Genomic DNA, 15,744 nt, shown 5'->3' on the forward strand with positions numbered 1-15,744 from the left:
GCCCACTCCTGCGGAGGGGTGGCAGGGGGCGGGCGTAAAATTCCAGTTCTACCGGCATTATTCAGATAAGATGTCTTCCCCAAACTACACATTCTGGCAGAATCAAGTGCAGAGATCATCAGCAGGCTAATTGCAGCCACTTATACCATAGAATCATAGAAAGCTTAAGGCACAGAAAGCGACCGCATGATCCAAAGCCTGTGGATTTTTGGGTCCACTTTTGCAGGAGATCAATTTAAGATCAATTCTAAAAATGGTGAAACATGAATTGGAATAACCAGAAATAAAAACCATTGTAGTGTTTATGATTGCTTATAATAGTAATACACAGCCATCACAGGCACAGTGTGGCTTTCGTGCAGAGAGATCGACCGTTGACATGCTGTTCTCCCTTCGCCAGACACAGGAGAAATGCCGTGAACAACAGATGCCCCTCTACATTGCTTTCATTGATCTCACCAAAGCCTTTGACCTTGTCAGCAGACGTGGTCTCTTCAGACTACTAGAAAAGATTGGATGCCCACCAAATCTACTAAGTATCATCACCTCATTCCATGACAATATGAAAGGCACAATTCAACATGGCGGCTCCTCATCAGAGCCCTTTCCTATCCTGAGTGGCGTGAAACAGGGTTGTGTTCTCGCACCCACACTTTTTGGGATTTTCTTCTCCCTGCTGCTTTCACATGCGTTCAAGTCCTCTGAAGAAGGAATTTTCCTCCACACTAGATCAGGGGGCAGGTTGTTCAACCTTGCCCGTCTAAGAGCGAAGTCCAAAGTATGGAAAGTCCTCATCAGGGAACTCCTCTTTGCTGATCACAATGCTGCTTTAACATCTCACGCTGAAGAGTGCCTGCAGAGTCTCATCGACAGTTTTGCGGCTGCCTGCAATGAATTTGGCCTAACCATCAGCTCAAGAAAACGAACATCATGGGGCAGGACGTCAGAAATGCTCCATCCATCAATATTGGCGACCACGCACTGGAAGTGGTTCAAGAGTTCACCTACCTATCACCAGTAACCTGTCTCTAGATGCAGAAATCAACAAGCGCATGGGAAAGGCTTCCACTGCTATGTCCAGACTGGCCAAGAGAGTGTGGGAAAATGGCGCACTGACACGGAACACAAAAGTCCGAGTGTATCAAGCCTGTGTCCTCAGTACCTTGCTCTATGGCAGCGAGGCCTGGACAACGTATGTCAGCCAAGAGCGACGTCTCAATTCATTCCATCTTCGCTGCCTCCGGAGAATACTTGGCATCAGGTGGCAGGACCATATCTCCAACACAGAAGTCCTCGAGGCGGCCAACATCCCCAGCATATACACCCTATTGAGCCAGCGGCGCTTGAGATGGCTTGTGAGCCGCATGGAAGATGGCAGGATCCCCAAAGACACATTGTACAGCAAGCTCGCCACTGATATCAGACCCACCGGCCGTCCATATCTCCGCTTTAAAGACGTCTGCAAACGCGACATGAAATCCTGTGACATTGATCACAAGTCGTGGGAGTCAGTTGCCAGCGTTCGCCAGAGCTGGCGGGCAGCCATAAAGGCGGGGCTGAAGTGTGGCGAGTCGAAGAGACTTAGTAGTTGGCAGGAAAAAAGACAGAGGTGCAAGGGGAGAGCCAACTGTGTAACAGCCCCGAAAAACAAATTTTTCTGCAGCACCTGTGGAAGAGCCTGTCACTCTAGAATTGGCCTTTATAACCACTCCAGGCGCTGCTCCACACACCACTGACCACCTCCAGGCACTTACCCATTGTCTCTCGAGATAAGGAGGCCAAAGAAGATAATAGTAATATCAGTGTGTCTGGCAAATTGGTCAAACCAGCACAAAAGATTGGGGCGCTTTCAAGAAGAGCTACATCCAAAAAGACTTAGGTTCATGTTTTCCTCAGCCAATTAAGTTGATTCAAGATTCAATTCAAATGGGGCGGCACAGTGGTGCAGTGGTTAGCACTGCAGCCTCACAGTTCCTGCGACCTGGTGTTTGCTTCTGGGGACTGCCTGTGTGGAGTTTGTAAGTTCTCCCTGAGTTTCTGTCAGGTGCTCTGATTTCGTCCCACAGCCAAAGACTTGCAGGTTGATAGGTAAATTGGCCATTGTAAATTGCCCCTAGTGTAGGTAGGAGAATGGTGGGGATGTGGTATGGGATTAATGTAGGATTAGTATAAATGGGTGGTTGTTGGTCTGCACAGACTCAGTGGGCTGAAGGGCCTGCATCTCTTAAAAAAAAAATTTGTCCAGATTAGGCCTCTCCCACAAAACAGGCCTCACCTCCAGATCAAAGCTTTGAGATTGTGCTGGTTAAGGAAGGCTCTTTAATTTGCACTCATTTTCTTACATGTATGGGCACTAATTTCAAATTTTAAAAGTTATTTCATATCAAAAGATAATTAAGTTAATATGAAACTGACTACTGTATACCAATGAAAGTCATTTTCAGTGAATTCAACTTAGGTTACTCACAGGTTGAGGACTGGACATCCTTATTAAAAATTCTTAATTTTGGTGATAAACCTTTTTCAACTGTATTAATAAAACTACAGAACATTATCACTCTTAAATGTATCAAAGAATACTTTTTAATGGAAAGAAAAGAAGAAACAGTTATGTGCTATTACAATCTCCCAATAGCACCCAAAGATGAAATTCCACTCCATTGTTTGTGAAAGGTGTACTTGTTTCTGAACAAAGTTTTTCAGCATACATCAACTACAAAATACTTAAAGGGATAGACAGGGTGGATGCAGGTAAGATGTTTACCCTGGTTGGGGAGTCGAGAACCAGGGGACACAATTTCAAAATAAGGGGGAAGCCACTTAAGAATGAGATGAGGAGAAATGTCTTTACTCAGAGGGTTGTGAATCTTTGGAATTCCCCAGAGGACTGTGGAAGCTCAGTCATTGAGTATGTTTAAAGTAGAGATTGACAGATTTCTCAATACCAATGACATAAGGGAATATGGGGATAGTGTGGGAAAAAGGCATTGAAGTGGATGATCAGCCTTGATCATATTAAATGGCAGAGCAGGCTCATTGGGCTGAATGGCCTACTTCTGTTCTTATGTTCCTATGTTCTCCCTTCTACCCATCAAGCATTTTGTGGGTGAAATTCCTCTTAGCAAAAAACTCTTAAGTATAAAAGTATAAAATTTGCTTTCATGCTGATCTTAACTTTTTCACTATGTACCAGAAGATTTTCTTCCCTCTCCTTTGGTTCATAAAATACAGAGTAACCTAGGTTATGAGTGGCAGAGTTACCAGCATCTTTTAGGTGCTTAGATGTGAAACTAGAAGGATCAGATACAGTTTTTTGCTCACATGGCCTGTCAGTTGCAGGATTTAATCACATTGTGTGTTGAATATACATTTGTTCCAAGCGAAAATAATTATCATACACTTACTAAGTTATCTTTGTCTCAGTTTCAGACAGATTAAAAATTATTTGATTTTTTAAAATTTGACTTCTTGTATGAAGGTGCTAACACTTGCCAGCAATGAGCGAATTCCACTGAACCCCACGATGCGTTTGCTATTTGAAATCAGCCACCTGAGAACAGCCACACCAGCTACAGTGTCCCGAGCAGGAATACTTTATATCAACCCAGCTGATCTTGGCTGGAACCCGTAAGTTGCATTTTTTTAAACCTGAAATGGCCTACAAGTCACAAAATAAAGACAAATACAACTTCTATCAAAATTGTGTTAAGAAAATATAATTTCAATCAGAGGCCTCAAAATCCAATCATGCCCAGAATCGGGTGTGCACTGCACATGCTTGCTGTCTTAGAAAGCTGTTAGTGTTGCATGAGTCAAGCGTGCAGCCAGAGTTATCTGCGCTCCTCATTTCCTATGCTCCTATAGTGGTAGCTGCATGTAGTATCTTTGAAAACATTTAAAGCAGCCAGCACCTCTAAAAGGGAAGTGCATTGTGGTTGCAGACACCAGGCCAACACTTTTGGAAGGGGAGATATGACTGCTGCAGGAGCACCAAGTTTCTTGAATGTTGCATTAGGCATTGGACAAGAGTTGAGTCATCCTGTTCCTACCAGGGGGCATGAAGTCCTCCAGGCATCAGTTCTTCCAACAGAAGGAAGAGATTGCAGAGTATGTAATATTAGTAGCCTAGATCCTGGGACATGGATGCAATGCTGGAAGAAATACAATGATCTCATGAGAATTGTTAAGGTAAGAGTGCTGTTCTCTTACTCCCTGCTCACAGTTGCATCACTTACAACCTCACTAATCATAAGGCTCACAGAACTCCCAAGACTCCTCTCCTCCGCTTCCCTTGTTTTCCTGCATTCACAACTACATTTCACCATATCTCCTTCTCCTCATATTCATACACTTACCATTATTACAACCCTCTACAAGTCACATATTACACAGAGACAATCAGCTATTCTGCTATGACAGGCACATTCTCCAACATCTCATCAGACTCTTACTAACATAGTCCTTTCTTTGTTACCGGAGAATGTTGTACATATCTCAAGATAGCAGGCTGGCACCAGAAGAGGAAAATCCCACCTGCCACCATTTATCCCTCAAAGAAAGTATGCTTGATATAATGGGCAGATGCAGAGTCGCAGCCATGGTGACTTTTTTATTCATTCATGGGATGTGGGCATCGCTGGCTAGGCCAGTACTTTTTCCCATCCCTAATTGCCCTTGAGAAGGGCTGGAGGAGATGTTGCAGTGGGTCTTCATATCTAATCATCTTTGTCCCTTTAGGCTTCTATTTCAGCTTATGCTCTGCATGACAAGCTGCAGATGCTTTAACCACATACTCCACCTGCTGTCCCTTCATACCGCATATCTCTTTCAGTGATGGATGCTGTCATCGACAGTGCAATACTGTACTTACCAATAACCTGCTCACTGATGCTCAGTCTGGATTCTGCCAGGATCACTTAGCTCCAGACCTCATTACAGCCTTGGTCCAACCATTAACAAAAGAGTTGAGTTCCACAGATAAGGTTAGAGTGACTGCCTTTGACATCAAGGCAGCATTTGACCGAGCGTGGTAACAAGGAGCCCAGTAAAACTGAAGTCAGTGGGAATCAGGGGGAAAACTCTCCACTGGCTGGAGTCAGATCTAGCACGAAGGAAGATGGTTGTGGTTGTTACAGGCCAATCTTCTCAGCCCCAGGACATTGCTGCAGGAGTTGCTCAGGGAAGTGTCCTAGGCCCAACCATCTTCAGTTGCTTCAACAATGGCCTGCCTTCCATCATAAGATCAGAAGTCAGGATGTTCACTGATGATTACACAATGTCCAGTTCCATTCACAACACCTCAGATAATGAAGCAGTCCATACTTGCATGCAGCAATACCTGGACAACATTCAGGCTCGGGCTGATAAGTGGCAAGTAACATTCACATCAAACAAGTGCCAGACAATAATAATTAAAAATAGAAAATGCTGGAAATACACAGCAGGTCTGACAGCATCCGTTTCAGGTCAATGATCTTTCATCAAAACTGGAAAAGGTTAGAAATGTAACAGGTTTAAAGCAAGTACAGAGACAGGGAGAAGTGGAAGGGGAGGCAAAGAACAAAAGGGAAGATCTGTGATAGGGTGGAAGGCAGGAGAGATTGAATGACAAAAGAAATGATGGTGAAAGACAAAAGGGGGTTGGTAGTGGAACAAGTAAAGAAATAAAAGATGTGTCTTGAGGAGGTGTTAATGGGAAATGCAGAATCATTACAAACAGCTACCATCCCAAAACAAATAAACAAAAGAAAAGAAAAATGGGAGCAGATGTTATGATCTGAAATGGTTGAACTCCATGTTGAGTTTATAGGCGTATAAGCAGTAAAGTGGTGGTAAAAGGAGCGGGGCTGAGTAGGAACCAAAAAGGGGATCTACACTTGGAGGCAGGAGGCATAGCTGAAGTATTGAATGAATACTTTGCACCTCTTCTTACCAAGGAAGAAGATGCGACCCAGGTCACAGTGAAAGGAGTTAATTAATACACTAAAAAGATAAAAAATTGATAAGGAGGAAGTATTGGATAGGCTGTCTGTACTTAAAGTTGATAAGGCACCACGATGGAAAGAGAGGTTTCCAAGCATACTGAGGGAAGTGAGAGTGGAAACTGTGGAGGCACCGACCATAATTTTCCCATCTTTTTTAGACTCATGGGTGGTGCCAGAGGACTGGAAAATTTCCTATGTTACATCCTTGTTCAAAAAAAGGGTGCAAAGATAAACCCAGCAATGACAGATGAGTCAGTTTAACTTCGGTGGTAGGGAAACCTCTGGAAACAATAATTTGGGGCAAAGATAGTAGTCTCTTGGACAAATGAGGGTTAATAAGGAAAGCCCGCACTGATTTGTTAAGGGAAAATCATGTTTCACTAATCTTCTGGAATTTTTTGAAGAGGTAACAGAGAGAGTTGATGAGGGTAACATTATTGATGTCGTGTACATGGATTTCCAAAAGGCATTTGATACAATACTGCACAACAAACTTGTGAGCAAATTGTTAACTTATGGAATAAAAGGGACAGTAGCAACATAGATACGAAATTGGCTGAGTGATAGGAAACAGAGAATAGTGGTTAATAGATGTTATTTGGACTGGAAGAAGGTTCGTAGTGGAGTTCCCCAGGGGTCATTGTTGGGACCCTTGCTTTTCCTGATAGAGATTATTACAACCAGGTGAAAAGGGGTCTAGGGATTCCCTCTCAACCTTTGCCAGGTTTGACCGTAACAGGGTTTAATTTTAGAAGCACCATGTTTTGAGCTCCCCCTCAGTGATTCCTTGTTCACTGCACCAATTGTAAGGCAAAGAAATCAGACAGATGTCCTTAGATTTAAATAAGAAAGGTGGAAGTTTATTAATCTTAAACTCTAATCCACTTAACGACTACAAATATGCGACGCGACCACACTAGCATGCATAGGGGATAAAAACACACGCAGATAGAGACAGAAAAAGTAGAAAAGAATAAAGGGAAAAAGTTAGATGTATTTCTATTTACTGTCCTTTGAGTTTGATGTGGAGTCTTTGATTGCTGGTAAGTCATGCAATTCGTTGGGACCCAGTGCACGCTTCAACTTGTTTCAATATCGGAATGTTTAATGTTCATATGACAAAATTCAATATTTGCTTTCTTGAGGTTTACATGTCTTCCATGGGCCCGGTGGCTTGGGAGAAAGTGAGAGAGAAACAGCCAGGAGAACAGCTTTCTTGTTCCAGCTTCAGTTGCAAACTCTAGTCTCAATTCAAGCTGTTCTGTGTCTCAATCAAAAGCCTGGATCAGCCAGTTAGTCATGTGACCAACTGGTTTAACCAGTCCTGTCTTTCGGTGGATTGTATCATTTTAGCAGTCCCTGAAATGCGCTTCCTTCCACCTTCAATGTCTGGTGATCAAAATCCATTTGGATTGATTGGATCAGGGAGTAGTTCTTTGTCTCCACAAGTACCATCTCTTAGTATGTAAATGTCCTCCAGTCAAAGGTCTGGTGATCTCTTTAACAAGTAATTTCTTCACTCCAGCAACAGTTTAAAATCAATGTTCATATGACAAAATTAATATGCTTCATTCTTGGCAGGTGGGGGTCTGCATAACATTTCCACACCCAGCGGAATGAAATGTGATTTTTTAAAAGAGCATTTCATTAAAAGGGACTAGAGAGAAGAAAAGGACAGGAAAGCACACATGCATCTCTCTCATTCATTCAGAACCTTAACGATTGTTACTGCCTGTCTTTTCTTGGCAGCAGTGCTGCTTTAAACAGCCTTTTTGGCATCCCAATAAACATTTGGTTTTTGGGGCATTTTTTTTCAGTTTGCACATTTCCATGACTGCCTAGAGTCTCTTTGTTCTTGTTGAGGTCTTCATGGGGAGATTTAATTAGCCCTATGTTGGAGTTCTGGTCAGGGGCGGCAGCAATGGGCAATTCCACTCTGAACTCTCTTTTAATGCTTTGGGGAGTCATACAAGGGTTCCCTTTTTTTCTGACTGTGGGGGAGGATTCTTTGCTAATCTTCCCTTTGTCCTCTGGGATACTCCTGCTTGCACGTATTTGTCCAGACTCTGCTGCACTCCCCTGCAGCACTTTGACTAGGGGAGGCATCACCCTCACAGTTTCTCTGCCCTCTTGAGAACTTTCTTTCTCTCTGCAGGTTCCTGTAAATGCTGTTAGCAACACTGGTGGGTGCTTCTAGTATCTGCATTTACATAGGAGGATGTGGGGTCTAACTTCTCAATTATTTCAGGCTTGGCTGACCAGACAGTAGGGGTTTCCATTTGGGATTTCTCCCAGACTTCCTTTAACCTGCCCTCTTGGTCCCTTTTTCTCTGTTCCTTTCGAACCTGTTGCCAGTCTTGTGCCTGCCTGTCCCCTTTTGTTCTTGGCAGGGGACTCTTAGAGTTCACCAGCCCTCTGCTGGAGGGTCTTCCAAACACTGATACAGGGCTTAACTTAATTTTAATTTAGAGATACAGCACTGAAACAGGCCCTTCGGCCCACCGAGTCTGTGCTGACCAACAACCACCCATTTCTCCCAACCCTACAGTAATCCCATATTCGCTACCACCTACCTACACTAGGGGCAATTTACAATGGCCAATTTTACCTATCACCTGCAAGTCTTTGGCTGTGGGAGGAAACAGGAGCACCCGGCGAAAACCCACACGGTCACAGGGAGAGCTTGCAAACTCCACACAGGCAGTACCCAGAATTGAACCCAGGTCCCTGGAGCTGTGAGGCTGCTGTGCTAACCACTGTGCCGCCCCAGGACTTAGGGGTGCAGATTTCACTGTTTCCCCTCAACCTGGCACACGTGGCAACTCCTACCGTACTCCACCATATCTTTGTGGAGTTTTGGCCAGTCAAACTGCTGTCTTATGCAGGCTTTAGTTTTTCGTATACCGACATGCAGAGCCATTGTAATCTCATGGGCTATTCTTAATATTTCTCTCCGCTACCTCTGCGGCACCACTAACTGGTGAACCACTGTCCACTCCTTGCTCTCAGGTCTATGAGGAGAACTCCATTTCTTCATCAGTACCTCATTCTTTAAATAGTAGCAATCAGAGACTTCCTCTGCTTCAATTTCAGACTGGGCAGCCTGTGCTAACTCTCTCAATACTGGGTCAGCTGGCTAAGCCTCAGCTAGGGGAGATTCCCTGGGTCTTCTAACTTTCTAAAGAAAGTCTCGGACAGACAGACCTCATGGTCATCTGCCTGCAGTGCTAATTCAGTCTCCTCTGGGGGAGCTGGTTTGATCATGGCCTGATTCATTACACATTCAGGGAAACTGCAGTGGACCGTCTCCTGCCACTGCCCTGTTTCTCTGATTTCCTGCGGTCTCTCTTTCACTACTGGGGGAGCTACCACCTTCATCCCCACCAGATCATTACCTAGGAGCAGGTCAACCCCATCCACAGGCAAACTAGGGACAATCCCTACGGTCACCGGTCCCGAAACTAGATTGCACTCCAAGTGCACCCGGTGTATAGGCATACACTGCCCTCCAATACCATTCACCACCATTCTGGTGTTCACTGCACTCTCTGGGGGAAAGGTCAGGCCTTTTCCCAGTAAAAGGGATCTAGTGGCCCCTGTGTCCCTGAGGATTACTATGGGTTTGCTTGCCACACTCGAGGGTTACTCTCCCTTCAGACACAAACCCTGATAACCTTCAGGAATCCTTTTAAATTTTCCGACACTTGCAGCCGTTAGCTTCCTGGGTCTCACTCTTACTGCAGTTAAAGCCACAGCTTGTTCTGCTGTGCATTCCATCATGGTCCCGTCTCCTTCACTGAGCGGGTGTGCCCTGATTAACCATACAAGTTTTCCCTTTAGTTTCCAGCAATCAGCTCTTAAATGCCCTGCTTTATTACAATGGCAGCACACAGGTCTCCGGATCTCACTCCTGCTTACAGCACCTTCCTTTTTGGCTGGAGGAGGGTCCCCTGTGTGTCTCCTGCTTTTCTTTCCCTCCCATGACTGCTTTTGCTTCTATCACCTTCCCACCCTTTGTCCTTTTCGAATTTGTGCGGGTGATTAGGAAAAGTTTTCCTTTGGGAAACCGACTTATGAATGAGAGCAAACCCATCGGTCAGGACTGCTGCCTGCCTGGCTCTGAGTCTTTTGTTCCTCTACATGTATCTTTATGGAGAATGGGAGAGAGTTTTTAAATTCCTCTCGCAGAATTACTTCTCTGAGATTTCCATGGCTGAGCTGCACTTTAAGAGCCCTCAGCCACTGGTCAAAGGCCAGCTGCTTACTTCTCTCAACCTCCAGGTAAGTTTGATCATCTTGCTTCTTGAGGGTGCTAATGTTTTGGTGATAGGCTTCCAGTACGAACTCATATGCCCCAAGATTAGCATTTTTTGTTAGTTCATAATCTGATGAACTCTCATCTGGTAACGTGGAATAAACCTCATGGGCTTTTCCGGTTAGTTTACTTTGTAGTAGGAGAGTCCAAGCCTCAGATGGCCACTTTAACTGCCTTGCTAGTTTTTCAAAAGACACAAAAAATTCTCCCATGTCTCCCTGATTGAATTTTGGGATCAGTTGGGAGAGTTTTAATAATTCTGTACCCAATGCTGAATTACGCTCCTCCATATTGGCCATGCTTTCACATGGGTTACTCTGTCGCCCCTAGTTAACTCAAGCCACCTTAGCTCTCCCTCTTTGCATTCTTTCTGGAAGGTTCTTTCTCTTTCTCTTTCCTCCCTCTCTTTGGCTTCACATTCCTTCTGGAAGGCTCTTTCTCTGTCTCCTGTCTCTTTCTTTCTCCTGTCTCTCTCTTTCTTTCTCCTCGAAATCACATTTCCTCTGTTCCAATTGTAGCTTTGCTTGCAATACCCTGTCAGGATCTACTTCTAACCCTGCTTCTGCTTCTTCAGATTCAAAGGAAAAATGGTTGGCCACTAATCTTAGGAGTTCAGACTTCCTAGCCTTGTCACATACAGTGATCCCACACTGCTCAGTCATTTTCCTCAACACCTCCATAGGCAGTGCTTTTAACTTATCCCAAGTTACTTCACCCTGGCTTGGGGAGCTACTAGCTTCAGTCGCAGACATGTTAGTATTCTAGAACACACAACGACAAGAAAACCTGTGTTGAAATCTTTTCTCTTTTGTTTGGGATCAATTTGGCTTCCCACTTCCAATTTCCCATTTGTCTATAGGTCAAATCCTGAACGAACTCCCAAATTTCTGTTACAATTAGGTGGGTAGGGGTCTAAGGGTTCCCTCGCAACCTTTGCCTGCTTTAACAGGGTTGAATTTTAGAAACTCTGTGTTTTTAGCTCTCCCTCAGTGAATTCTTGTTCACTGCGCCAATTGTAAGGCAAAGAAATTAGACAAGTTTCATTAGATTTAACCAAGAAAGGTGGAAGTTTATTAATCTTAAACTCTAATCCGGTTACTGACTACGAATATGCGACGCGACCATGCTAGCATACATACGCGATAAACACACACGCAGATACAGACAGAAAAAGTAGTAAAGAACAAAGGAGAAAAAGTTTGAGGCAATAGATGGGTTTTTATTTACTGTCCTTTGAGTTTGATTTGGAGTCTTTGATTGCCGGTAAGTCATGCAATTTGTTGGGGCCCAGTGCACGCTTCCACATGTTTCAATGTCGGAGTCTTTTCTCTCTCGAGGTTTACATGTCTTCCATGGGTCCGGTGGCTTGGGAGAAAGTGAGAGAGAGACAGCCAGGAGAGTGGCTTTTTTATTCCAGATTCAGTTGCAAACTCTAGTCTCAATTCAAACAGTACTGTGTCTCATTCAAAAGCCTGGATCAGCCGGTTAGTCATGTGACCAGCTGGTTTAACCAGTCCTGTCTTTTATGGATTGTATCATCTTAGCTGTCCCTGAAATGCGCTTCCTTACACTTTCATTGTCTGGTGATCAAAATCCATTTGGATTAATTGGATCAGGGAGTAGTTCTTTGTCCCCACAAGCACCGTCTGTTAATATGCAAATTTCCTCCAGTCAAAGGTCTGGTGATCTCTTTAACAAGTCATTTCTTCACTCCAGCAACAGTTTAAAATCAATGTTCATATGGCAAAATTAATATGCCTCATTCTTGGCTGGTGGGGGTCTGCATGACAATATTAATGACCTAGACCTTGGTGTACAGCGCACAATATCAAAATCTGCAGATGATACGAAACTTGGAAACATTGTGAACTGTGAGAAAGATAGTGTGGGACTCCAAAAGGACATAGACCAGTTGGTGGAGTGGGCAGACAAGTAGCAGATGAAGTTCAATGTGGAGAAGCGTGAAGTGATTCATTTAGCAGGAAGAACATGGAGAGACAATATGAAAGAAAGGGTGCCACTCTAAAGATGGTGCAGGGGCAGAGGGACCTGGGTGTATATGTGCATAAGTCATTGAAAGTGGCAGGGCAGGTTGAGAGCACAGTTAATAAAGCATACACAGTATCCTAGGCTTTATTAATCGGGGCATAGAGTACGAGAACAAGGATGCTATGTAAACCTGTATAAAATACTGATTTGGCCTCAGCTGGAGTATTGCATCCAGTTCTGGGCACCGCATTTAAGGAAAGATGTGAAGGCATTGGAGAGAGTGCAGAAAAGATTCATGAGAATGGTTCCAGGGATGACGAACTTCATTTAGGAAGATAGATTGGAGAAGTTGGGACTGTTTTCCTTGGAGAAGATAAGGCTCAGAGGAGATTTGGTAGAGGTGTTCAAAATCATGAGGAGTCTGGACAGAGTAGATCAGGAAAAACTTCCCACTCGTGAAAGGATCAAGAATGAGAGGGCACTGATTTCAAGGTAATTGGCAAAAGAAGCAATGGGGACACGGGGAGCAACTTTTTCATGGAGCAAGTGATTAGGATCTGGAATGCATTGCCTGAGAGTGTGGTGCAGGCAGGTTCAATCAAGGCATTCAAAAGGGTACTAGATAGTTATCTGAAAATGAAGAATGTGCAAGGTTATGGGGTGAAGGCAGGGGAATGGTAGTAAGTGAATTGCTCACTCGGAGAGCCGGTGCAGACACAATGGGCCGAATTGCCTCCTTCTGTGCTGTAACAATGCTGTGATTCTGTGAGTCCGGAAGGCTGTAAGGTACCTAATTGAAAGATGAGGTGTTGTTCCTTAAGCTTACTTTGAGCTTCATTGGAACAGTTTAGCATTCCAAGAACAGAAAGGTCAGAGTGGGAATGGAACGGAAAATTAAAAGACAGGCGACTGGAAGCTTAGGGTCACGCTTGCAAACTGAATGGGGGCTCTCCTCAAAATGATCATGCAATTAGTCTCCCCAGTGTAAAGTAGACTGCATCGTGAGCAGCAAATACAGTATATTAAATTGAAAGAAGTACAAGCAAAGTGCTGTTTCATCTGCCATTGTCTCTTAGGATTACAGCATGCCTGCTTACTTGCCATTCACTTTGCTAGTGTCATTGTTAGTGCCACACAGCCAGCCAGGCCAAACTAATCTGGTCCAAGCCAATATGCTATAGTCTGCAGCCAGGAGCTCTAGACCCAGAGCTGCTTGAGATCATCCTCCACAACCAGCTGAAGTGTCCTCAGTTGAAATTCAGCAGACTTATACCTCCCAATCTACAAGCACTGGAGAAACACCACATAGGAGCACTAAAATAGGGAAAGGAACATGCATGACGGGACAGGCACTAATGGCTGGCACAGGGGCGAAATGTAATTATTTCTGTTGACTATTTGATAGAGTTGATTGATAAATTTGTTCTGAATTTAGGGTTAGTGTTTATTTTTGTAGGGAAGTAAGAGCAAGACCCATACATTTGTACTGAAGGAAGGCAATCGGATGGTTGTTGTAAGGAATGTGATAAGTATTATGGATTGTTGGTATATTAGTGATGTGAGGGTTGATTTTGATGAGGTGGTCTCTGAAAACTCTGATGTGGAGAGGTCCATGCCTATGGTGGTTGCAGCCTTTCCTCTTCCTCTGCCATTTTCTGATCTTTCTCCTCCCCCTCAACCCACTTCTGCTCCTTGTCCAGCAGATGTTCCTGCCAGGGGTGGTGAAAGCTCATCATCATAATGGCGAAATAATGCAGAATGTAGCAGATGACCACAAATCCAGATACTCACTCAGGGCTGTACTGCAAACCTCATCTGAAATGGCCCTGACAACAGAAGCATTTCTTGAGCATGCCGATTGTTTGCTCGATGACAGTTCTTGTGGCAGCATGACTCTCGTTGTAGGCCAGCTCTGCAGCTGTGCACAGCTTCCTGATAAAAGTAGTGAGCATCATCAGAGGAAATATCTCTTGTTACCCAATAACCGGCCTGGCTGGAATGAAGATCACACAGAGGACAGACACATGATAAAAGAGTCAGGACGGCTGCCAGGAAAGCAGGCACTGACCTGTAAGATGCTTTGGCTGCTGTTGCAAACTGGATGTACATTGAGGGAGTGGAATCCCTCTCGATTGATAAAGATGTCAAGTTGGTGATAGGGAGCACACAGGGCAATGTGAGAAAGAAAGAAAGAAGGAAAGAAAGAAAGAGAATGAAATAAGGAAAGAAAGAAAGCAAGTAAGTAAGTTTTTTGAGGAAGTGACGAAAATGATTGATGAAGGAAGGGAAGTGGATGTTGTCTATATGGACTTCAGTAAAACCTTTGACAAGGTCCCTCCTGGCAGACTGGTACAAAAGTTGAAGTCATACGGGATCAGAGGTGAGCTGGCAAGATGGATACAGAACTGGCTCGGTCACAGAAGACAGAGGGTAGCAGTGGAAGGGTGCTTTTCTGAATGGAGGGCTGTGACTAGTGGTGTTCCGTAGGGATCAGGGCTGGGACCTTTGCTGTTTGTAATATATAAATGATTTGGAGGAAAATGTAGCTGGTCTGATTAGTAAACTTGCGGATGACACATAGGTTGGTGGAGTTGCGGATAGTGATGAGGATTGTCAGAGGATACAGCAGGATATAGATCGGTTGGAGACTTGGGCGGAGAAATGGCAGATGGAGTTTAATCCAGACAAATGTCAGGTAATGCATTTTGGAAGATCTAATACAGGTGGGAAGTATACAGTAAATGGCAGAACCCTTAGGAGTATTGACAGGCAGAGAGATCTGGGCGTACAGGTCCACAGGTCACTGAAAGTGGCAACACATGTGGATAAGCTAGTCAAGAAGGCATATGGCATGCTTGCCTTCATCGGTTGGGGCATAGAGTATAAAAATTGGCAAGTCATGCTGCAGCTGTATAGAACCTTAGTTAGGCCACGCTTGGAATATTGCATGCAATTCTGGTCGCCACACTACAGAAGGATGTGGAAGCTTTGGAGAGGGTACAGAAGAGGTTTACCAGGATGTTGCCTGGTTTGGAGCGCATTAGCTATGAGGAGAGGCTGGATAAACTCGGATTGTTTTCACTGGAACGACGGAGGTGGAGGGGCGACATGATAGAGGTTTACAAAGTTATGAGTGGCATGGACAGAGTGGATAGTCAGAAGCTTTTTCCCAGGATGGAAGAGTCAGTTACTAGGGGACATAGGTTTAAGGTGCGAGGGGCAAAGTTCAGAGGGGATGTGCGAGGCAAGTTCTTTACACAGAGGGTGGTGACTGCCTGGAACTTGCTGCTGCGGGAGGTGGTGGAAGCAGGTACGATAGCAATGTTTAAGAGGCATCTTGACAAATACATGAATAGGATGGGAATAGAGGGATACGGTCCCCGGAAGTGCAGAAGGTTTGAGTTTAGACAGGCATCAAGATCGGCGCAGGCCTGGCGGGCCGAATGGCCTGTTCCT

At 44.4% G+C, this 15,744-nt stretch overlaps 1 protein-coding gene across 1 annotated transcript in view; it reads left to right on the forward strand.

Annotated features, from left to right (window-relative positions):
• LOC137384384 (dynein axonemal heavy chain 17-like) overlaps positions 1–15,744 on the forward strand; it is a 1,056,876-nt gene that overhangs the window by 594,918 nt on the left and 446,214 nt on the right. Inside the window, exon 44 of the mRNA XM_068058353.1 lies at positions 3,479–3,627. Within this exon, the coding sequence (XP_067914454.1) occupies positions 3,479–3,627 (149 nt within the window). The remainder of the gene's footprint in view (positions 1–3,478; positions 3,628–15,744) is intronic.

Source organism: Heterodontus francisci, chromosome 26 (genome assembly GCF_036365525.1).
Source record: "Heterodontus francisci isolate sHetFra1 chromosome 26, sHetFra1.hap1, whole genome shotgun sequence".
Taxonomy (NCBI): domain Eukaryota; kingdom Metazoa; phylum Chordata; class Chondrichthyes; order Heterodontiformes; family Heterodontidae; genus Heterodontus; species Heterodontus francisci.